Source organism: Centrocercus urophasianus, unplaced genomic scaffold, assembly GCF_019232065.1.
Source record: "Centrocercus urophasianus isolate 14NV4802_14NV808 unplaced genomic scaffold, USGS_Curo_1.0 seq_9, whole genome shotgun sequence".
Classification (NCBI taxonomy): Eukaryota; Metazoa; Chordata; class Aves; order Galliformes; family Phasianidae; genus Centrocercus; species Centrocercus urophasianus.
In genome coordinates, this window is record NW_024885532.1 from 28,329,126 (window position 1) to 28,353,871 (window position 24,746).

The 24,746-nt window shown below is 40.6% G+C and overlaps 1 protein-coding gene across 1 annotated transcript; it reads right to left on the reverse strand.

The window, feature by feature from the left end:
* Positions 1-8,698: 8,698 nt before the first annotated feature.
* On the reverse strand, positions 8,699-23,353 carry RFC3 (replication factor C subunit 3). The gene is made up of 9 exons (XM_042839322.1): positions 23,234-23,353; positions 21,430-21,567; positions 20,531-20,598; positions 17,590-17,687; positions 15,968-16,149; positions 15,592-15,728; positions 15,387-15,485; positions 14,138-14,207; positions 8,699-12,111 (listed from the first exon to the last, which is right to left on the reverse strand). Exons 1-9 carry the CDS (start codon positions 23,318-23,320, stop codon positions 11,920-11,922), a joined length of 1,071 nt encoding a protein of 356 aa, XP_042695256.1. The 5' UTR covers positions 23,321-23,353; the 3' UTR covers positions 8,699-11,919.
* Positions 23,354-24,746: the final 1,393 nt, after the last annotated feature.

The window sequence follows — 24,746 nt, forward strand, 5'->3', positions numbered from 1 at the left end:
ACACAGACATTCTGTTTCATAGAGTCGTAGAATCCTTAGAGTTGAAAGAGACCTTTAAAAATCATCTATTCCAACTCCTCTGCAATGAACAGAGATCCTACGGCTAGATCAGGCTGCTCAGAGCCCCATCCAGCCTGAGCTTGAATGTCTCCAAGAATGGGGCATCCACCACCTCTCTGGGCAACCAGTGCCAGTGCCTTAATACCTCTGTGTAAAAGACTTCTTCCTGATGTCTAACCAAACTCTACCCTCTTTAAGCTTGAAACCATTTCCCCTTGTCCTGTCATTGTAGACCCTGCTCAAACACCTGTCCCCTTCTTTCCTTTAGATATTAAAAGGCCTCTCCTAGATCTCCCCAGAGTCTTCTCCAGGCTGAACAGCCCCAGCTCTCAGCCTGTCCTCATAGAAGAGGCATTCCATCCCTTGGATCATTTTTGTGATCCTTCTCTGGATGCACTCCAACAGCTCCATGTCTCTCCAGTACTGAGGACTCCACATCTGCATGCAGTACTCCAGGTGAGGCCTCACAGCACAGAGCAGAGGGGCAGGATCACTCCCTTGCCCTGCTGGCCATGCTGCTTTGGATGCAGCCCAGGGTACGGTTGGCTTTCTGGGCTGTGAGGGCACATGTCCATCTTGCCATCTACCAACACTCCCAGGTCTTTTTCAGTAAGACTGCACACAATCCTTTTATCCCCCAGCTTGTGTTCGTAGTGGATGTTGCCTTGACCCAGATGTAAGACCTTGTACTAGGATTTGTTGAACGTCATGAGGGTTGTGCATTTTTAAACATAATGTATCATCTGTAGCTTTCAAAATGATCTGACAAATTTACCTCAACAACACTAAAACTTCACTCAGCATGAGATTTTATTAATAAACTGTAATTTCTTAAATGGCACTTTATGCCTTTTTAATTAAAAAGGCCATGATGTTTCAATGTCAAAGTCTCAACTACTGCTCAAGAAGACCTGAGCTTTTTTGGAATTGATTTCTGTTCATCTCATCTCCAACAAGTGAATCCTCCAGGCAGAGCAGCTGAATAACTAAACTTAAAAGGCCCTATTCCTTTAAAGCTTGCCTTTTGATCCTCACATTGCTGCCGAGGCTCTGAATGCATCATTCAGGGCAAGCAGAGTGTTTTCCTATCTCAGCTGGATTTCACACTGTTATTCTTTTAATTGTAAAGAGTCCCTTTTTCTGAGGCAAAGCGGATCGGATGGTGAATGGCTGTCCTGACAGGCACATACAGGCTGCACGTACAGCACTTCTGCTGGTATTTCCTATAGTTACCTCTTCTGAAAGAGCTGAAAGCTCACACCTGTTTTTCTCCCCCTTGAAAGAACAAGGGTTTGGGGTTTTTTGTTTTGTTCTGTTTTGTAAAAACCAGCACCTCAACAGTTGAACAGGAAAAAAAAAACAAAAAAAAAAAAACACCTACTTTGTTGTTATAACCTCAAGTGGTTCTTGTAGAAGTATCTGCCCAAATTGGCACAGGCATTTTCACTGAGGAACATAAAAGTCATAAAAGTTTGGATAAATGTGTCCACATCTATTGCTTTTTATTTTTTTCGGCATCTTTAATGTTTGCCCTTTTCTTTCTATCACTATTCTAAGACTGTTCCATATGTCAGATTCTTATGTTCTGTTTCAGATTCTCATGTCCCATGTGACATAATTCATTTGGCACAGCTGAGATGTTGCTGAAGACCCTCCTGTGCACCAGGACCTGACCAACCTCAGTGCCTGCTGTGACCTACTCCACAGCTACACATTCTGAGACCAGATAGATATCAACCTGCAGAGCTGCCATCAGGCAAGTTCTGGACAAAACACAAGACCAATTGCCTTATTCGGGACAAACTTTATCAAAATTAGAGTTAACCCTAGACTAAGTTCTTGCTCCAGCAAAGATGTGCAACTTCAGTTTCACCACTGTAACCATGAGGTGATCTTGCCATGCATGTTTGTGTTGTGTGTACGGTTACACAGTGAGAGTGGGATTTCCTAGCTATTTGTTTTTGTGAAAAAATGCATGATAATTACAGAAGTAGACAATTGTTGGCCAAGTGTCTTTCACTTGTACGTTCATGATCTAGATGTATCCAAAACCAGTAGGGACCCTTACCTTCTTTGTTTTTGATGCCTGTCAGTAAAGGAGGAGAAGTGTGCAAGCAGGTTTAACTTCGCCTTACTTAAATGGATATTATCAGCATAATCGCTAGCCTGGCTATTGCAAAAACCATGTGTAGCCTCAGTATATGGCTTCCTGGTCAGAAGTGCTTCTTTCAGGTTATAGATGAGCATTAAGCAAGGATAAAAAAGCAGCAGGTTGCTTTGCTACCTGCAGTAGACAGTAGTTACAGACAGTAATTTTGTGCTGAGAAAACGTGGCTGTTGTGATGTTTACTGCTGATCTGAAAGATGTTGCTTGTTTCAACATGCTGAAATGAATTTCTAAATTCTAATGTGCTTTTAAAATAAGTCGGTGTGTTATGAACTCCTGTCACAGCTTAGAGATAGTATAACAATAGCACAGAACACAGCAGAAGATAAATGATCCGCTCCTGTGGTGCAAGCCAACAGCTGCCAGAGTGCCAGAGCCAGTCCCTGTCCTTACCTCTGCATTCATTAGTGTCCTGAGGGATGCTTCTTCACCTTATCTCTTCTTTTCTAGTGAGTCTCCATTTTTCAACAGGAGAGAGGTGTATGCAAGCCATAAAGGAGATGGCTCGCATCTGGAGAATAGGAGGCCAGATAATGATATATGTGTGGGCAGTAGAGCACAAGCAGAGATTCGAAAAGCAAGATGTCTTTGTTCCTTGGAGTCCTTCACCTCCTTCTTGCTCCTCAGGTCCTGCTGGTGCGCAAGGAATACACAAATCAATTTTCAGGAGGACATACAGCTGGCTTTGAACCAGTCCTGCCTTAAGTGGGATAGGGCTTGAGAGGCTCACAGAAAAGTACAAAGCTCATCCTGCAAAGGGGAGAAAAGCTGTCATGCACGGTGACAGATAAATCTCTGAGATGGTGTCTCAGGATCACTTCACTCAGTATTCAATTTGATTGATCGAGAAGAGCTATTACAACGCTCAGTTGAATGAATTAAGCAGGAAAAAGAAAGCTGAAATAAAAAAAACAGAGTGTGGCTTTCTGAAACACATTTCCAACTTTTTTCTACACTGAAACCTAAGTTTTGAAAATGCAGCAGCTTTTGAAGTGCTTGTTAAAGTTGTGCTGCCCACGTCACATCGATCCAAGGCTGTCAGAATTTGCTATTCAGAATTAGGGCAAGCAACTACACAGCTCCCTATGGCTGCAGATACTATTTGTGATTGCAGCAGAGGGGTGATCTGATTTTGTATCAGAAAGAATTAGCTGTCAGACAGGCAACTTAAAATAGATGATCACCAAAACAAGGAGCTTGCACAAACCTCAGGATAGGCCACTCTGCAGAAAGAGCACGATGTGTGCAGCCTGACCACACACAGCAGGCAGCAGTGATGCCCTCATGAGACCTGGCTGAGATATCACCATGTTTCTAAAGAAGGGATTTTGGCTGAGCTGATAGAATATCACCATCCCTAGCTATTATTCATTCATACATTGACCATGCAAATTTGTGTGTGATTGCAGAAAATAATGAAGTGTGGAAGATCTGGGGAAACATCTCGATTGAAATGCACAATGAGCACTTCAGGGTTTTCTGCCTTTTGAAAGCTCAGTGCCTTTGAAAATCCTTCCTAAAGGTTTTTATAGCCCTGGGTTTGTTTTGGAGGAGAGGGGGGAGTATGAGGAGGAGTCTGCTTTGAAATTCCCAGGTTCTGTAACTTTTCTTCTTTGATTTTGTTCTTAAAATACATTTCTATTGAAATATTTTTCCTAGTGTTATTACCTCTGACTGAGCACATTTTAGCACACTGATTCCCTTTAATAAACAGCTGCCAGCTGTGTTTTACTGCTTTAAAATAGGTAAAATACATTTGGAAGTGGATTGCTGGATTATTTTTTATGTGTGCATTAAAAGTCTTTGTTACCCATTTATAACTACATCATCATTCACATCAGCTTGTTCTGGCAAAATTTACTGTCCTCTGACACTTGTTGTAACATACCACAGGAAGTAATTGAAAGATGGACTATTTTATTGCAGGTCTCTTTGTCATCTTATATAAAACTTCTGACTATACCAGGTAGGCAGTCTTTTACAGGAATTACTAGATGTGTAGGGCCCTTGTGACAGGGACAGTAACTCATGACACTGCCATAGTAGAGGTCTTTTTCATTGCCTCATAACCATCACAGTCAACAAAGCAGATAAATATTTGCCTCCATATATGTCACTGCATGAAACCCTCTAAAAACAGATTTAAGAGTGAACTCTACATGTATGTTTGAGCTTGAATTGCTATCCCCCTGCCAGCAAAAACAGGAGTTAGAAGGATTTAATAACCCATTCAAATATGTAGAATAAAAGAACATAGCTAAGAAAACTGGCCCACTGACCATTGGTCGACTGAGAACAGGTTTGTTAAAACCAGCATGAAGTAACAATGCTTTTATGTATAGGTCTGCCTTTCGCAAAGAAGTGAAGTTCAGATTCATTACCTGATTTTTAAAGATGAAGAAACAGACGTTATTAAAGTTGCTTAAAGTAATGTGAACCGAATATTTGAAATAAAAAAGAATTCCAAGTGACATCGCTGCTTTGCTAATGATTATTTACATCAGGGATATTTGTTGATAATTCTACTTTCTGCCCTGGTTTATGTGGGTTTGTGAATCAGCAAGTCGGTGATCAAACCTGTTTTACGGGAAGTATGCCCCTGTATATTATTTATGGGCCTGTCAGTAGCAGATCATGTCATCTTTTTAAGAATAGCATGAGACCGCACAGTAATGGGAGGTTTTTTAATGCAGCTTTAATTCAGTTTGGATGTAATATCTGTAATCACATTTCTGCTACTTCCTCCCATGGAGCTCACATTGGCTGTATCATACATCTTGTGTTTTCAGGTGGGGAACCTGGAGGAGCTAATCAGCATCCTCCATCAGTAATCACTGCCTCTGTGGTGCTCTGTTTTTACCCCTAAGAGGAAGCATCATTGTGCAAGTGAAAGTTTCTCAGTCACAAAACACTGATGCCATTCTGATCTGACTAGGCTGTTGCCTTCAGTTCACGCCTTTTTCCATGCCAAAGAGGACTTGATAACGTTTTACTATTTTTTTAATACAGCTTCAGGTTGTGCTAAACAACAGGAATAGCACATTGCAGGTCTGAGCTTCTGTGTCACGTCCTTTCCTGCTGTTCAACAGGTTCCTAACCCAGAGCACACACCAGCAAAATACATTTGATCATTGCTGCCAGTCCGTGTCCTCAAGCACACCTGGTGTTTATTTGTTCTGGAAATCAACCCAATTATTTTAACTGATCCTCACTATTCCCTTTTGAAGGGTTTTGCTGGCTCCAGTATTCACTGAACAAGTGGAGCTCAATGACTTCAGCTCATGACACTACCAGATTTCTCCTAATTCTGATACCCCAGGTCTTCTTGATCCAGGCCAAGTACTTCTACACTAGAGCCATATCACCTTGAGCTAATGGGTACATGAGGAAAATGATGGCCTTTGGATGAATGGGAACTCTTCCAACTGCTCTCCTAAGCAGAGATTAGTCTTCATTTACCTTCCTCTTGTAATCTTTGCTTTTCTGAGCTAGATTTTAAAACTGAAGGGTACAATTTTTCTGGCCATGTTTAGGCCTCAGGCTTGCTCTGTGCTCTGAATTGCCTGCAGCATTAACAGCAAGAAATATATCCTTTAGGGGATGAATCCTGAAACATGCCTTGAGCAAATGCTAGAGTTAGAGAGCTCGTGTTCTGCTCCTGCTCTTCTCTGTCTATTGCTGACAGGAGGAGTTTGGAGAAGAACTTAGCCTCAGACTTGGATGCTTCAGTTAGCAAAGATGGATCCTATGTAGGATCTAAGAATGGAAAAGAGGAACATGAACCACAGTAAAGCCAGACATATTCTTCCCCAGATACCTTTTGGTCAAGCACTGCCATCTGTATCTCTGTTTTGCAGAAAATGTCATTGTTAAGTAGGAAAAAAGATAAGAAGCAGCAACTTAGCTTTCATGGTTTTGGCTGGGATAGAGACAATTTTCTTCCCAGTAGCTGGTAGGGTGCCATGTTTTGGTTTTAGGATGAGAATTATGTTGATAACACAGTGATGCTTAGGTATTGCTGAGCAGGGCTTACAGAGCCAAGGACATTTCAGCTCCTCACACTGCCCTGCCAGTCAGAAGTGAGGGGCACAAGGAGCTGTGAGGAGACTGAACCAGCACAGAGCATCTCAATTCTGAACTCAGCTGCCTGCTGGGTTAAGCCACAACATCAACTCAGCTCTTCTGAGGTGTAAAGATACTTCTTTAGATCATCAGCCACACCAAAGCTTATGTCCATTCACCTGCCCAAGGGACACTCAAAAAGTCTTAACACCATCTTTGATCTACCTGTGATTTTCACCTTTACAGATAAAGCCAGTGCCTCCTTGCTCCTTCTGATTTGCTGCTCCCTAAAAAACTTCCAAGTGTGGGAGATTTCTCAATTTTCTCCACATACATTCCATATGATGATCCTAATATCTTCCGTGGACCCCTTGGAAACCATCCATATACACACTGGGATCCATGAGTACACCCTGGGGTCCTCTGTTCTGTGCTCTCATGTTAAGCACTGTCACATTGTGTTTAATGCAGATGCCGTGAAGCTGGCATGGTGGCTGCAGCCAGTGATGCTCACATCCCTAGAGCTAAGAAACTGTGAGCAAGCACTGTTTATCTTCCTCTGGCATAAACAGGTTCGATGAGGATGAGCCTATCATAAAAGACTTCTGCCCACTGGGTAAATGTCTTTTCTCTAATTGTCTGCTAATTGGCAAAGAGCTAATCCCACTTATTATCAAGATTCTTTCTCCAGAGAAAACTCAGCCAAGAGCTTCATAAATCCTTTTCCCTCATCCTTCTCAATTTTAAAAGCTATTCCAGTATCATTTGGTGGCTATCACCTAAGGAGGTGTTACGTTTGAGTTAATCAGCTCCTGGAAGGTTATATATGATATCCAAAAGTGTGTTAGTCAGCATCTTAATTTCTGTCTTAATTAGTGTTTGCTGGACTAAAATAGTCATTTACCATAGGCATTTGTACTGACCTCTCAAATTACGATCACCCATTAAATTAAATATGGAAGAAACCCATTGGGTCACTCATCCTTTTCACCAAAGCATATTACTCGTGATGTGTGGCAGGGAACTCAAGTGTAGAATATGATTAAGAACACTGCAGCTAACTTGTCTCTGAAATGTAAATACAATTAATGAGTGTACCTGTCCTCCTCTGGCTTGCCCTTGTCTGCTTCATCCTTCTGACTTCTTTGTTTGGGTTTTTGATGTCCTTGCCTGCCTCCCCACTCAAGATTGCAAACAATGTTTTGCAAAAGAATTCCCAGTGACTAAAATTACTGGAAATATTTCACAGATTTCTCAGAATGTTTGTTGCACTTTAATATACCTTTAACATCTAATTGTGACCAGGACTGTGCTAAGTGTCCCTTTCATAATTTGGCACCACAAATAATTTCATGTGAACATGGTAAACGCAGCATGGAAAGTTGAACATCAGTTGGCTGGTGGTGAAAGCCTATATTTGCAACATCAAACTGTAGTACAGCCACATCCATTCATTGGCTGTCACAGACTTCCAAATAACAGCAGGTACACTAGGAAATTGAAGACATGCTTGGGAAGCACTGACTGTGCCATGGCAGGAGGCCCTGACACTGCTGGATGAAAAACAGCGAGCTTTGTTGCATGCAGCAGCCTGGAGCTCTGGAGAGGAGGAGGATAAACACTGGGGATACCTGAAGATACTGTGTTTTAGGGCAGGGACAGGGGGGTGTTCCAGCACCTCCACACAGAGAAATGCACACAGGCCGGTAGCGCCAGTTTGATTTGGACAACGAAAGCAGCAGTAAAGACCTTCAGCCTTCTTTCACTTGTGTTATCTTATGTCTGACTCATACTTGAGTCCCCACTGAAACACTATCTAAAACTCAAATAATTGATACCATTTTTTCCTCGCTCAAGAAATTCTGAAACAGAGTATATCACTTCTTCCAGAAGTTCAACACACACTGTACACAAACATAGAAGAAAATCTGTTATAAGCATGATTAATAGCTAATTGGCTCATTTTTCAGACAAGAAAATCATCCACTACTTTAAATATACATATATATATATATACCAAATGTGTTAGGGTTGGTTGTCCTAATTAGTTTGGACAGAAAATTATTTCAATTTCGATGTTTTGATGGCAGAAAAAAAAACAACTGAGTCAATCCTTCAATATAACGAAGTTAATGGCAAACTCCTTGATCATGTTGCGAAGCGAAACCAATTCCTGACACATAACTCAGATGACATACCATTTACTGATTAGTCTGCAGGGCACATGGATAGCAAAGGCTGATTCCTTTTGCATGCCTCTATACTTGCTTTCCTTCCCTCCACATGAAAAATAAAGAAGCACTGAATCTAGTAGAATCTACCTGCCTGTGGCAGAGGGATTGGAGATCTTTGGGGTCTCTTCCAACCCAACCATTCTGCAGTCCTGTGATTTCAATAACTAGAAGAACGTTTCACTGTCATCTTCAGACAACTTTTATTTAGTGGGCTACAATTTGGGTTTTGTTTCGGATCATTGACTGAAATCCAATGCAATAAATCCATATAGCACTAATTGTAAGTGCAGGCACAAAGCATTAAGCAAGGATTAAAGACTGCTCAGGCATACCAGAGTTCTTTCCAACAAGACAAATTGCAGTTATTATTTTATATCAATGAACTGTAATAATCTTGAATTCCCTGCACTGATAGGGAAATTTGTGATAATGAACTCTTATCTATCTTACCTTCTAACCTGCAGAGAAAGTTTAACTAAAGTAGTTACCATCTTAGGTTTCTTGATCTTTTTGATAAAAAAAAACCTTTCACCTCTGACTTCCTGTGCTGGCAATGAAGCTGACTCCTACGCAACCTCTTAGGCTGTGCAGAGTTTAAGTCCCACCTGGACAGGAGCAGTTTTCAGTTCTCATTTTGAACTAGCGGGAGGTGATGCTGGATGAAAGCAAGGCTAATCCTCTCAGCACGCTACTCAGAAGCAACTCTAAGCAGATCTCAAAAGGTGAAATCAGCCAAAGAAACATCACCTAGAAGTCCTGTACTACTCAGTGTTTAGTAGTCTTTCTGACTGCCTCTCCTGCTAGGTGTGTGAAGCAGGAGTGCACTGCTCAGCATACACTGTCATGAAGAGAGCTGTTGTGCATTTACACACATACAGGAGGCAGAAATACCCACACCAAGATGCTTCCTCACCCCACAAAGGTTCTGCTTCTGTGGTAGACATACTAGGCTACCACGTGATAGCGCCATAAGTGGAAAAACCAGCAGAAGTCTCCATTTTTTCCTGGTAACCATTTGCTCATACAGTCCCATCAACCCCACTTGCTGATACACAGGCTCTGCAGGGCAGCAGTGCCAAACCTGCTGGAGTTCAAGGAGCACTTGAACAACACTCACAGATGTAGGGTCTGGATTTTGGGTGGTGCTGCATGGAGCTAGAAGTTGGATTTGATGATCCCCATCTTTCCCTTCCAAATCACGCTGTTCAGTTTTGATGACTACCTCTAAGCACACTGAAAAATTTTTGTGTTGAAGAATTCTACCACTTACTAGCAGTCCTGGAAACAAATGCACTTCTTCTCATACAGGCACTGTAGGAGACATGTATAGACTTATGAGATTCTGTGCCTGCATATTTAAGTTTGCGTGTTCCAGGCCACGGCACATGAAGAAGCAGGATCAACAGAAAGAAACAGCAGCTTCCTGAAACAGCATCAGCCATTTGCTCCACTACTGATCATTACCCTTTTTCTTCCCCATCCTTGATTACTCATCCCAGGTGAGGTAGAGCACAACAAAAATGAAACCACTCAAGTAGATGAAGCACAGCCACAGTCACGTTGGGATTTTAAACTTCTGCATTGAGCAGGTGAGGTCCTTTGTAGCAACAATCCACTGTCTCCGACACATTTTCTCTCTCTTCTCCATGTGAATACTGATCCTGTTTAATTTATGAGAATGAGTCACAGAGCAGGATGTTAAGCTACAGATGATACAATTTCAAAACACAGTAACAGATAAATGATGAAGAACAGAACTCAAAGAAAGCAGGATGGGAATAGAGAGGCAGGTTCACTAAGTTTTCCAAGTCATTATGCCTTTCATATCCTTTCACACTCTTTCCACAGACAATGCATTAAAAGTAGAAGCTAGCAAATATTTGTACATGGTGTCACTTAGCCTTATCATGACTTCCTTGAGTTACAGCGGGCAATAAGGAAGTCATGGTTGGTTTTGAAAATGGGTACAGACTGGCCTCCTGAAAGAGCAGGCAATTAGTACACGTTGTAATTACACCCCCCTTTCCCAGTCCAATGCTCTCTCATGTAAAATAGTTGAGCGTTTATCTCCACAATTACTGATTCTACTAACTTACTTCAGAATTAACAAAATGAGTTTTCTGGGATCTCCATCAGGATTCTCACAGTGCTGTAGATTTGTGGCACAAGAGTAAAGACCAAGTCCATCCTCCAGACTTTCTCAGTCACAAAACCAGTTCATTATAAAGCATGCTAGCACTGAACAGGAAGGTAAGATGTGTATTAACAGAACACACATAAATGCTCAAGTTTCTAAAGACTATGAATGAGGAGAGGTGATTAGGAATTGAATTCATTTCCATATAATATTTTTTCCAAGTATCTAGCAGTTGTCTAATCAGACAAGTGAAAATGACAAAAAAAAGCATTAATTTAGTCAATAGTAAGGAACCCACAGTACATAGAAATAACATATGAAAGACCTGCAGAACAAATTGATGTAGCTTCCTTTACTTTGATGTTTCCCTGAAGACTTACACTAGGGAGTATTGCCCCACTTTTCTGAAAGACAGTTTACATCAAAGTAAATGAATGCATATACCTGGTTTAAGAGTTTAAGGTAATCACCTACATGGCATAGAACACTATTTCAGTGTTTAATCTGTTGTTCACATTCTTTTCTTTCACATCTTAAGAAGATATACTTGTTAAAATTTGAAACCTTGCCACTGATTACACCAGTCAAAGGAATTATCTTTACCTGAGCAGTTATGTGTGTTAGAACTAACATGAAAGTGTCAGCTGGCATGTGGTCTTAATTTATATGGGCATGTTCCTTTTAAACAAAGTTTGATGCTGCCCAACTGACTTACAAGCAAGACAGAAGTATTACTCATCTAATTTCAACACAACTGCTTACAAATGAGAGTCAGAAAACATTGTGTCACCGCATCACTGACAATATTGTGGCTAAAACAAAGAAACAAAATAAGCAAACAATGAGATATATGAGTAGGCAAAATATATACATGTTCAAACAGCCATTTACAACATGGATATGTGCCTTACTAACAGCTCCGGCCCTGAACAATTAAAAAAAAACAAACAAAAAGCATGTTCTCTCTTATTAATGTAAACTTACAAATACTACAAGTAGACACCATTTTATCCATCTTCAGAGGCAATCTTTTGCCTTTCTGAAAGCACAAGGTATTTTCCATAGATCTACTGATGCTGTTAAACAATCCATCTGATTTCCAAAACCAAACTGTTCTTTAGTTCATCATGGTTTATATCCATAATCAAATAAAGTATTTGACTTTGAACTAGACCCACATGCCAAGAGACATGGACAGCAGAAAACTACCATGGCATACCTATGATACAACATTTTGTATACAACTACAGGTATTGGGCTTAGAACATCATGTCATCTAGTCCATCCTCCATAAATTTCTTGTAAATTGCCATAAACTTTGCTACAAATGCTTCAAGATGATAAATGGCTTTGCTGCCCAGTTGCAAGCGGTGTTCATAGAAGGCTGCCATCTGCGCAACTTCTCCTTTCAGTTGTCCATCACAGTTATTCAGAAGTTCTGTCAGGAGACCCTAAAAGGCAAAAACAAAGCAATATTTAATAAATTTTATATTTTAAGTTAAGAGAATAACCTCAGTTTTCCAGAAATAGCCAAGCAACAACCACCAGCTCATTCAGGAATCTAGCAGAAAAGATGTTCAAGAATCTTTATTACATCATATGTCTAATGAAACTAGATTTATGAAACTGAGTCTCTTCACAGCATTCTTACTGGATAAGTAATTCACACCAAAGCAGCAGGTAGCTATTATACTCTTAGATGAGAAAACAAAAATAATTTAACTACTGGTGCATTAATAAATGAATAAATTAACATCATCTTCAAATACTACAACATATACTTGCATACAGGCATATGACCAGGAGAATTATAGGTAAAGTTGGCTAAAATTGCTTATTTCCTATTTCCACTCTTCATGATTTTACTGGTAACAAAGAGTAATAACCTACACAAAATAAGGTTTTACAAAGATAATCAGGGGACTGGAGCACCTCCCCTATGAAGACAGGCTGAGGGAGCTGGGCTTGTTCAGCCTTGAATAAAGAAGGCTGTGAGGTGACCTCACTGCAGCCTTTCAGTACCTAAAGGGAGCCTACAAACAGGAAGAGAGTCAACTCTTTGAAAGGGGTTGATAACTGCAGGACAAGAGGAAATGGTTTTAAATTGAAGGAGGGAAGATTTAGGTTGGATGTCAGGGGGAAGTTTTTTACTATGAGAGTGGTGAGGTGCTGGAACAGGCTGCCCAGGGAGGTTGTGGATGCCCCGTCCCTGGAGGTGTTCAAGGCCAGGTTGGATGGGGCCCTGGGCAGCCTGGTCTAGCATTAAATGGGGAGGTTGGTGGCCCTGCATGTGGCAGGGCGTTGGAGATTCACAGTCCTTAAGGTCCCTTCCAACCCAGGCCACTCTGTAAGGTAAGAGCTTATTTAAAGCTTATGTATAGGTTCTTGTATGGACACAAGATACTTCGCAATACTTCACTCATAAGAAAAAAAAAAAAAAAAAAAAAAAAAAAAAAGAAGGAAGAAAATCTCAGCAAATCTCTATTAAAACTTGGGATCAAGCAAGAAGTATTATGAGCATATCTGAAGTTGAGGAAGGAAGAATGGTCTTTATGCTGAAAGTGCACACTGAGAGGACAATGCAGGATGCACTAGCCCACTATCAGCAAGGATGATTAAAGCAAAATAAGTACTGTGCCCATCACAACACAGAAGTCAGTTAAAACGACCCAAAAAACCCATATTGTTTTGTAATCATGTCCAATAGCAATGTCCAGCTAGGGTAGCTGAAAACATGAGCTGCTCCTTTTTTTATTCCCGCCCTTTCTTCCAGCATCTCCCTAATACAAGAACATACACATCCCATTTAGTGGGAGGTTTTTGTGGATTGACTTTCTTTGGATAAGAAGAAACCGGCTGCTCTAGTCATGAATGTCAATGAAGGAAACATAGCAACTTCTAAATATTTCACAACATTTTTACCAAAAAGAACAAACTGGATCAAATTTAGTCCATAAAGCACGCCTGTGCTTCAATACAGAAACACAGCATAGAAATTTTGAGGTGGACAAAGTGTATCCTCCATTTTTTTACTCAGCTTTGCCATCAATGACACAGTAAGTTTTAGTAAATCAGAGACATCTGAACAAGGAAGCCTGAGAGGGAAAACATCTGGTCTATTTATAAGTTAGAGAACAGAATCTTCCTGTCCTCAAAAGCTACACAACTCAGTCAGGATCCAAATGTATGCAGCTATGAACATAACAGTCCAGTAGATCTATTCAGAATAATTAGAATTGAATGTTATGCATCTACGTGTGCAGAACAAGGTCTTCAGCCAGTGCTTCAAAGCAATAACTTGGACTATTTTGGTTACTTAGTAGAAAGAAACACAAAAGCATCATAAAGTCACTCACATCCATTTGGAAAGGACAAAGGTTTTCTTCAACATCTGGATGATTTTGATTTCCATTTTTATTTTTTTTTAATTAAGATTATCAGTGTTAATATCTGTACTACAGTTAAGAGCTAGAATACCTTCATTATAATCTCAGGAGGAATGCAGTGTGTTAGGAGTTCATAGAGCCGTCCACGAACCTCTAGAAGTCTGTAGGAGAGACCATGAAATATCAGATGTAAATCCACAAGGCATACTCATTTTCACTACTTGAAGAATGTCACAGGACAGGAAAAAAAAAAAAAAGCAAACCAGGTAGAGGGTTCTTGTCTTGTAGATTCTAAAACCAGAAGCATTGCATCTTTGGATAGTTTCAACTCAAATAATACATATCACCTTCTGTTCAAAACAATAAAGTATAATACATACAGCATATTTACATGCTTTTGTAATTTACAGCTAACTTTGAAGCTAAAAGGCTATCAGAATTTGTTTCCTTTAATTCTACTTTCCATCTAAATTCTTATTATTTACATTTAATATCAGTAGAAGACTACAAAAGATTCTACATGTACAAGACATGAGTTGGACTAATGTAGAGGGCACCTCACACTGTTCTTGAAAGAGAAATCACTGATTTATTATTTCACATGAAGTTATTTCACAGAATCATATTATGACAGAGGTGATGAAACAAAAGCTTTAAATATTGAAAAATAAAAAGAAAGCAAACAGCATAGCACTCAAATAAGCTTATGTTCACTTTTAAATACAAAGCTACAACAAATTGCACAGAAGATGCAGAGAAAGTGATACTTCACCACCAGACTGAAGCAATCAAGAAATCACTTCAATTTAACCATAGAACTGAATATAGTTAAGAGACCTAAAAACTCACGAACGTTCAAGACAATCCATTTCTGATGCCTCAGATTACTGTAATTCACACTCTTTATTTATTATTTATAAGCAATGACAATCAGAAAAAGGGCTATTCCTTTCTTCCTTTCAAGTCTTTCTGTATCTTCCCACTCTCTAAATATCATTCTTTTCATAGAAGTAATATTACCTATTCTCTGAGCATTTTTGTCCAACTTCCGCAAACTCCAACATTCACTTAAAACTTTCCAGTGCAATACTTAGAAATGGATATAGCATTCCAAAACAAGTCTCACTAATAATACATAAATAGCATAGCAGAGACTTACTACGCTTTCATGCAGGCTGTTTGTTATCTTGTATATTTATCTACTAAATTACAAAGTCTAGTGAAATGCCAAAAAAATACAGATTACAAGAAATGCAATACCTAAAAAACACAGCATCTTTAGCATTCAGCATAAAGCAAACAAACAAGTGCAATTTGTAGCTATGAGTATATTTATCTACCTCTGTGGTGTCTGTTGACTGACAATAGCATTTGCAGTTTCCCTCAGATAAATTTCCCAGTCCATCTCAGGAATGTCTTGATCAGCACTGAAAGGATACCTACATTGAAGGTAATAAAGCAAACTTTGTCATCTGGTTTAACGATACACAAATTGATTCATATGCCTAAAAGCATAGGTTGAATTAATTATTAGCAGCCACTTACTGTTGCACTCTGCAAGACTCGCACATAAGTAGTGCTTTCCGAAGATTCCTGCCAGATTTCTCTGCAAGCCTTTGAGCCAGTTCCTGAGGAAGAGTCAGGCCCTCTTTCTTACACACACTGGACAACACATGACAGATCTAGATGGGAAACAGCATGAAATGTGACATTTAGCAAACAGTTTAGCACCTACAGATTCTCCTACTTGAAATATTTCTAAAGCAGAGCTGGACTGAGCTATCATGAAACACACTTGACAAGTCACCCACCACTAAAAACGAGGTTACTTTATGGAAATAAAATATCACCTCAGCCCACAACAAGAACTTATCTAGTAAGAAGTTTTAAAGGACTGATTTCTGCTTCTGTTCCAACGTACATCTTCAATGCTGGGAGCAGGCACTCGTACTGTCAGGCACCTGCTTTGAATAGGTCCTATAATTTTTGATATGGAGTTGCAGCACAGGATCAGTCTGCAGGTTGCCATGTACTTCTCCATTGTTCTTCGCAAAGCGTGCTGGGCATCTTTAGTGAGCTTGTCGACTTCTGTTAACAGCACCACTGAAAAAGGAAAAAGAAGCATACTGTACTCCTTAATAAAAGGTGTACTTTTATGTTAAAGCGATAATGCTAAAATGAATCACACAAGCAGCAAAGAGGTAGTGCAGTTCCACACACACAAAACCAAAGCAATAGTAAGACAATCTGTGTGCTTTTTTGACTGTGTCATCTGCTTCTCCCTCATATTCTATGCCCATGTAATAGAATTTTCTTCAGAGCAGGGTTGCAACACTTCAGTGCCAAGAAGTAATTCAGGTAGGTGTAGAAGCTTTCACCCTGATAACAAGTACAATAACTTTTTAGAGGAATTCTATGTAAGAAACACAAAAAGCATTTATGGCATAAGGTCACAGCAAAAATGCACACGTTTCCTGAAGACTCCCCCCAGTATATTTTATATTTAAAGCTGATGTTTTATCTTAGCAAAGGAGTGGCAGAAAGCTGTTGTGTTATAGTAGCTGCAGGTATTTCATGGTATTTCAAGGAAAGAGAAAAACATTTCAAAAGTGCTTTGGAACAATCAGGAGATGTCTGACATGAAACTACTAAAACATCAAAGTTCAAGACCACTGTCAATTATTTTTTTCCTCAAGATTTCCTCTCTCCTTCAATTTCTTATTATATAGTTCTAGTTTTGCTCTTAATTTATTCAAGAAGAGGAAAAATAAATCAGTTGTAGAAACAAGTGTCTTAAAAGACTCAGTGAACGCCATCTTCATTTTCTTACTCAGAATCCTGCTGTACATTGCAGATAAAATGCTTATGAACCTTCTGCTCAGTGCAGCTCAAGGCACCTCATCCTCCAAATAAGCAACTAACTCAACACAGCACCACTTACATAATCATAGAATAGCCTGGGTTGAAAAGAACCACAAAGATCAACTAGTTTCAGCCCCCCCCACCATGCGCAGGGTCACCAACCTCCAGACCAGGTTGCCAGTGCCACATCCAGCCTGGCCTCCAGGGATGGGGCATCCACAGCCTCCTTGGGCAACCTGTTCCAGTGTGTCACCACCCTCTGTGTGAAAAAATTCCTCCTGATACCTAACCTAAACCTCCTCTGTCTCAGTTTAATGCTTTCCTGCCCCTCAATTTAATATTAAGCATCAATAACTCAATAACTACTGTAGATCACCAAAGTAAGTTACAGTGCATTTAAGTGGTAGACTTGAAAGAAAACAGTGGGAATCCCAATTCCATTTGCCCAGCCACTGCCATTCAGCTACATCCAGTCTTCCTTAGAAACAACACAAGATACAACCTCATATTGAGTATTCAACCACAAACTTTTCACAGAAAAAGAAAAATGCTAACTTGGTTAACTTGACAGAGGCTTACTTGTATTCACATACAAGACACATGTACACACAAAACAATCACCTGAAATCTTTTTTAAAAGTTTAATTAGTACTTGGACTGGGTTTAACTGCTTTTACTCACCTTTAAAGTCTCGTTGAGTACTTGTTTCAAGTTGCTGGGATTGTGCTACTGTCTTCAAGAGTTCCTGAATCACTACACGGTCATTATTTCCAGCATCACTATATTAAGAGTTCAAATAGAACTTTTAGAACAACAACTTCATACAACATATAAAAACTATGGTCTTAAAGTAGCCCCTTGGTCAACCAACTGACAACAATGACAAAATATTTCAGAAGATACCAAGGTTAGAATTAACCTCAAAACACACCTTATGAAAGTTACCGTCCTAGTAATAAAAATCTCAGAGCTTATGAAGGCACAGCTGGATTAGCTGCACTGTTTTGGAAAGCGGCAAAACTGCTGTCAGATGATTTTAATCAGCTCATTAAAACAAAAACTTTTTTCCTGGTATAAAAAAAAAAATCAAGTTTTATCGCTTGCAGTTTGGACAGATATTTACTGTGAAGGTTTTTGCCCATGATTACAGCAAGAAAAAGTCTAACCACAGGGAACGGTGACTAAGTCAAAGGACTGATTTAAGTGCATTTTCTCTTCAAGTTACATGCTAATGTAAAGCTGAATGGCAGGCACACTCTGAAGTTCTAAGAAGTTACTAATGAAAGACAGATATCGCACAGGTGGTTAGTTTGTTTCTCTTAAAGTCAGGAAATATGAGGAAATAAGGTGATCTTCTTAGTTCTTCTCCATACTATCACCCACAGTGGCAGTAAGCAGCTTTCTTGGTCCCTAGGTTGTATCTAGGTCAGCTAGATACCACAGTCACTGGGGGCTGACTTGCAAGCTAGATTACTGACACAGCAAAGGAAAGAGGAAGCAGCTCTGCAACATTTCACTGTCAAGCAAATGAAGAAAGCATTTGTTTGTCCTGCTCAAGTCACCACTCAACCAGACCTTTCCTTTTCTTGCCAAGGAGCAGGCAGCAGAATAGGCAGAAGCAGCATATCATCAGCTTAGTTCAGCAGTTCACAACCTGCTGAACACATTATGCTGATTCTGACTGAGGTGCCTACTCAGTTCTAGAGATGTTTCGTTCAGAATCTGATCTGCAATTACAGAGGGAAAAAAGCAAAAACACCAACACTTACACAATCTAATTCTACTCTATGAGTTACACCAGCTTTTGGAATGAGAGTTTTTAAAAATACTTTCCTAGCATTTGAAGAGCTTTCTGCAGTAACAAAGAATCCAAGGTCATAATTTCATACTGAAAGACTATCACTGATACTATGCAATCAGAGCAAATAATCCAGGAAAACAATATGCAAAAAAGCTAACTTCACCTACAAACATACTTTTCACTGTTCCTTTTTCTTTCTATCTATTTTATAGAATCATAGAACGGCCTGGGTTGAAAACAACCACAATGATCATCAAGTTTCAACCCCCTGCTGTGTGCAGGGTCACCAACCACCAGACCAGGCTGCCCAGAGCCACATCCAGCCTGGCCTTGAATGCATCCAGCTCAAATAACTACTCAAATAACTACAGTTATAGCTCAAATAACTACAGTTCAAGCAACCAGCAGACAAGGCTTTGGAATTAAGATTACAGTTTCCTTTTGGAGGAAAAAAGAATGGTTCTGCCTAACAAAGTTCCATAATGAACTCAGTGTCAGTAGTATCCTACCCTTTTCCAGAAGCTAATTTCCTTTCCCTGATAGCCATTTATCATGTTACAAAAGACACACTACACAATCTCACAGTATTATAAATCAGTCAAAATTCGCAGACCAAACTGATAAGCATGAAGACAACACACACAGGTTCACTGGCTAGTCAGACATAAACGTGGCAACTGTTATCACTTCAAGTCCATGCATTAACTCTTACAACTCAGTCATTGTATATAATGCAGCAATTCCACAATTTTAGGATTTTTAAAATATAAATAACACACATTTATTATGATGTTTCAAATTGAAATTACTCTAGAAAGTAATGAGCATTTGTAGTATTTGGTTAAACAGATCGGAAGACATCTCTCATATCACCAAAGTAACATTTATTTTTGTTTATTCTTGTGTATACAGTTCATTAGCAAAAGCCTTAGCTTCACTTGTCTGAAGTGAACACCAGCAGATACTCACTAATCAATATACAGAGACTAAGAGCAGCACAAGTTTTTAAAGGAACACATGTGAAAACTACTTTGAAAAAGTAAAGCAACATGAGAAAACATTTAGTAATTATCACAATGCTAGAAGTTACTTCAGGATAGACACAGTCTTAGAATTTCAACTCTGGAAACAAAGCTACCATAACCAAAGCCTATTGCTGCATACATACATTTACTGTCCTTTGATTTAAAGCAACATGAATGAGCTTCAGGTAAATGTAAGTATTACTTTGGGCTACTGTCACCAGCAATTCCACTACTGTCAAAGAAGGCATACAGCACAACATTATAGCTCCTGATATTTAACTCAACAACTTATCTACTTCATGACAGGACTCCCAGTATTTTGTGAGCATTTCCATTGTTACTACTGTTTTTCTTTTAAAATGGGGGAAAATTCACCTCTCTGCTCCATACCATTTTAAGACTTACAGGGTAAACCTTGCTTTCAAGTCACTTTATTTTTGTATATGTGACAGAAGTAATGACCTAGGATCACTGGTTCAAACAGAAGTTTCTGGTTGCAACATAAATGAGTAAACCAGAATTTTTCCTGGGTAGTGAGTCCTCTGCACACTTATGTGGGTAGTTAAGCAGAACATTACTGCTAAATACACAGAAATCCAAGTTCTCTACTCACTCAGAGCTGTTTAATTAAAACTGCTTTCCCTACCTTTATTTGCAACCCAAACTTCAAATCATTATCTAATTTGCTCAGGCAATAAATTGAGCAGTCAGGCCCTTATATACTCATCTCAAAACCACTTCAAATGTAAGACACTGATCACATTGCATGTGGGACTTCTTTTTAGGGTATACTTACCTTGGGTTAACTTCAAGGTGGTAATTACTTGCAATTGTGCTAATTTCAATTTTCTTTTTAGAAGGTGCCTATGTAGAGAGTAACCATAATAGATTAGTATCCAAAGAACTCTTCAAGAAAAGAAATCTCGCAGATTAGAAATTGTTAAGTCTCAGATCAAACGAACACTAAGACACTGCTCCTATGCATCTCCTACCCCAGGAGGAGATAGAGGAGAAAAGGAGCACTGATGCATCATCCAGCCAGTAGAACAGTAATTATAGCAACATGCAGCTCCCATTACTGCATCATCCAGGTATTATATTTGTTCCACTATTGTTTTTTTTTCTTCACAACAACCTATAAATAGGATTTGGTAATTCCTTACTGGTTAAGTTTTCCATAATAAGGATTTTGAGTAGATAATTAGTTACTACTAGAAGATTGTATTAAATGCCTAAAACCAAGGCAGATTAAAAAAAAAAAAAAAAAAAAAAAAAACACACAACAGCTTAAACTAATTAATGCTGAAATTGTCATTTTGGGAATGAGAACAGAAGTTATAAATTACAGGTATGAGAAAAGTAATGCTTACAATTTGAAAATTAAGGGTTACCTTTACAGAAAATTGAAATTCTCTACTAGTCTATTATATACACTATTGTTCAAACTGGTATAAGAAATAAAAACAAATCACACCCATCCACAAACATCTAAGCAACAAGAATATCTATTAACAGTGGTAAAAGTTATCTATTCAAGTAACCAAACAAGTATAATTAATTGCATAAACAAGCTAAAAGATACTGAATACAGAAATATATATATATAAATGCATATAAATATAGATGTCTCACAAAAGAAATGTGACAGTACACAAATATCTGCAGTGCTTAGCAGGAGAGAATTATTTTTTCTACCGTTATACTCTGATGCTCAATCCTCAGTTTCTCCACACCTGCACCATATAATTCTCTTAACAAACACATTATCCTTGTCTTCTTCCCAGCTCCTGATGGCCCATACACCAACAGATGAGGGAAGTCACCACACTGAACCTGAACACAAAGCAATAAGATCCATTAGTTTCAATGGTATTTTCCTTAAGTTGCAAGAGAACATTTGTATATGCATTCATAGAACCACAGAACAGCCTGGGTTGAAAAGGACCACGATGACCATCTAGTTTCAATTCCCCTACCATGTGCAGGGTCGCCAACCAGCAGACCAGGCTGCCAGAGCCACATCCAGCCTGGCCTTGAATGCCTGCAGGGATGGGGCATCCACAGCCTCCTTGGGCAACCTGTTCCAGTGCGTCACCACCCTCTGTGTGAAAAAATTCCTCCTGATACCTAACCTAAACCTCTCCTGTCCCAGTTAAAACCATTCCCCCTTGACATATTGCTACCCGCCCTCGTAAAAAGAATTGTCATACAGTCCACTGTCACACAAGTTCACATGTCATTGTTTTTCTTGTACAACTCAGTCCTAACTCATTAAGAACTTAACTCCTTTCCTGCAATATTTTCTCTGGAACATTTTCCCATCAAGACAATGTATAGCCTCATTTACCTATAAATCTCAAAAACAAACAAAAAACAAACAAACAAAAAGGAATCTAGATTCACAACAGTTGGAAAAGGTCAAGAACATCCTGACAATCATTTTGATCATCATCTAAAATCACCTGATCCAATCACCAGCCCCCCACCACCATGCACACTAAACCATGGCCCTCAGTGCCACATCCACATGGTTCTCAAACACCTTAGGGAGGGTGACTCCACCATTTCCCCGTACCAATACCTCACCACTCATTCTGAGAATATTTTCCTAACATCCAATCTGAACCTCCCCTGACACAGCTTGATGCCATTACCACAATAAACATAGAATCACAGAATGGTTTGGGTTGAAAGGGTGCCCAGAGAGGTTGTGGATGCCCCATCCCCGGAGGTGTTCAAGGCCAGATTGGATGGGGCTCTGGGCAGCCTGGTCTAGTATGAAATGGGGAAGCTGATGACCCTGCATGTGGCAGGGGGGTTGGAAATTCATGACCCTTAAAGTCCCTTCCAAGCCTGGCCACTCTGATCTGTGAAGACCATCGAGTTCCAACCCCCCGCTATAGGCAGGGATGCATCCCTCTAGACCAGGTCGCTAACAGCTGCATCCAGCCTGGTCTCGAATGCCTTCGAGGAGGAGGCATCCACGTACAAAGAAAAGGAAGAAGACAAAGCTCAGAGGTGTAATATATACACACACTCAGCTCCATCAGGTGCTCAGAGACGCTCCAGCCTGACCTCGATTGCCTCCCTGAACCCTCACAACTTCACAGCACCAGGTATCATCGAGGCTCGCTTCAGACCTCCGCCTAACGTCAGCTAAAGAAGACAAGCCCCGCTCTCAAAACCATCGACCCCTCCCACGTACAACACGGGCAACGCCAGCCCGCCAGCACCTCGTTCCAACCCCACCTCATCACAGAATCACAGAATCACAGAATCACAGAATCACAGAATCACAGAATCACAGAATCACAGAATCACAGAATCACAGAATCACCCGGGTTGGAAGGGACCTCAAGGATCATGTAGTTCCAACCCCCCTGCCTAGCAGGGCCACCAAACATACACATTCAGCTCACGTTGCTCCCCCCCCCCGCCACGACCCCTGCAAGGCCAACCCGCACAATTGGGTCCTCAAAGGCAAGGCCGGGCCCCTCACCAGGCTACGGAGCTGCGCCGCTTGCTCGCGGTGGAAGTCCAGACGGCTGAGGGCGCTGGGCCGGTACTTGTCCACCCACAGGCTCATGGCGGTTGAAAAGCGCGCCGTTCCACCGCTCCGCGCAGCCCCGGCTGCTACCGGTGGGAGGAGCGGTAGCTACGGCAGCCGCCGAGGACACACCGCGTCGGGCAGCGCTTTCCTCTCCCCCCCGTCCCCCCCATTTCCCCCCCCCCCCCGCCCACCGCGATTCCAAGCCCTGGCTCCACACCACCGTCGGACATCCGATCCCGATGTCTGAGAGTGTCCAAGCGCTCCTTGAGCTCCGACACTCGTGGCCGTGCCCACAGCCCTGGGCAGGCTGTTCCATGCCCACCGCCCTCTGGCGCAGACCCTTTCCCTCACCCCCAGCCGCCCTCCCCTGACGCAGCTCCATGCCGTTCCCTCGGGCCCTGTCGCTGTCACACGGAGCGGAGCTTAGCGCTGCCCCTCCGCTCCCTATGAGGAGCTGCGGCCGCCATCAGGCCTCCCCTCAGCCTGCCCTGCCCTGGCGCTTTTTTCTGCCCTAATGAACAAGCTAAAATGTGTCAGCATAATGCTATACGTCATTTTTGGAAGGAAAAAAATGTATGTGTATATATATATATATATATATATAATTAAGAGTTCATGTGACTTCCAATTTTATCAGCTCTGTGTTAATATTTATTCTCAGAAAGCCATAATGTAGGTAATAGGTTTGTTTTCCCAGACATTCATGTTACTCCTAAAGGTCTCATCAATCTAGTGGGGGCAAAGAGAGCGCATCAACAAGTAACACGGCCGGTTTCTTTGGAAAAGTCATGTTATGTACTCTTCCAGATGCTTGCAAATCAGTTTTATTTGCAGATTGCCTTGAATGAGCAAATTCACCTTGTACTGCTTGGCCAGCACCGTCCTTATACATGATTGTGCCTGTGGAAGCACCAGGCTGTGTGTACCTTTGAATCCCTTTGCTCTGCCCACCACCACAGCATGACCTGTTCCTCTGCTGCTTTCTAAATTTACATTTTGCAGTCTACAGTGTTTCTCATGTGGCTCTCCTCTACCATCTGTTTCTCAGAGTAATCTCTAAATTTGTCCGTGAGTGCTTATTTTCCTTTGTCTCTTTTGTTAGTCACATTTATGACTCGCCTTTACAAGCTTTTTCAGATCCTCTGTTCATTTACCTGGCTTTTAATAATTTCTGATTGATGTGCTACTCTTTTGTCTATCAGTGTTGCGCTTAATTGCAATCTCTGACAGAACTCCTTATAATAACCCTCTGAATGTTTCCAGCCCCCAGAGGTACTTTGTGTTTACAAATGCCTTCCACCTTCTCTCAAGTGCTTTGTCAGACTCCAGGCTTTTGAAAGTATCAGCAAAACCAAATCTTCTTTGAATGAGATCAAGCTTAAACAGGTAGGATGCCACCCAGCAGGCTTTCGATACTTTCAGCGCTCAATGAGATCGAGTGGAACTGAAGAAATCTAACAGC

What these genes read in the sequence shown, in the direction of transcription:
- RFC3 (XM_042839322.1), bottom strand. Translation starts at nt 23,320, where the DNA reads ATGAGCCTGTGGGTGGACAAGTACCGGCCCAGCGCCCTCAGCCGTCTG. An exon ending in GAGTCTTGCAGAGTGCAACA is followed by an intron (nt 15,486 to 15,591) that starts GTAAGTGGCTGC and finishes CCTTCAATGTAG; the next exon opens with GTATCCTTTCAGTGCTGATC. An exon ending in AGTCAACAGACACCACAGAG is followed by an intron (nt 14,208 to 15,386) that starts GTAGATAAATAT and finishes TCTCTCCTACAG; the next exon opens with ACTTCTAGAGGTTCGTGGAC.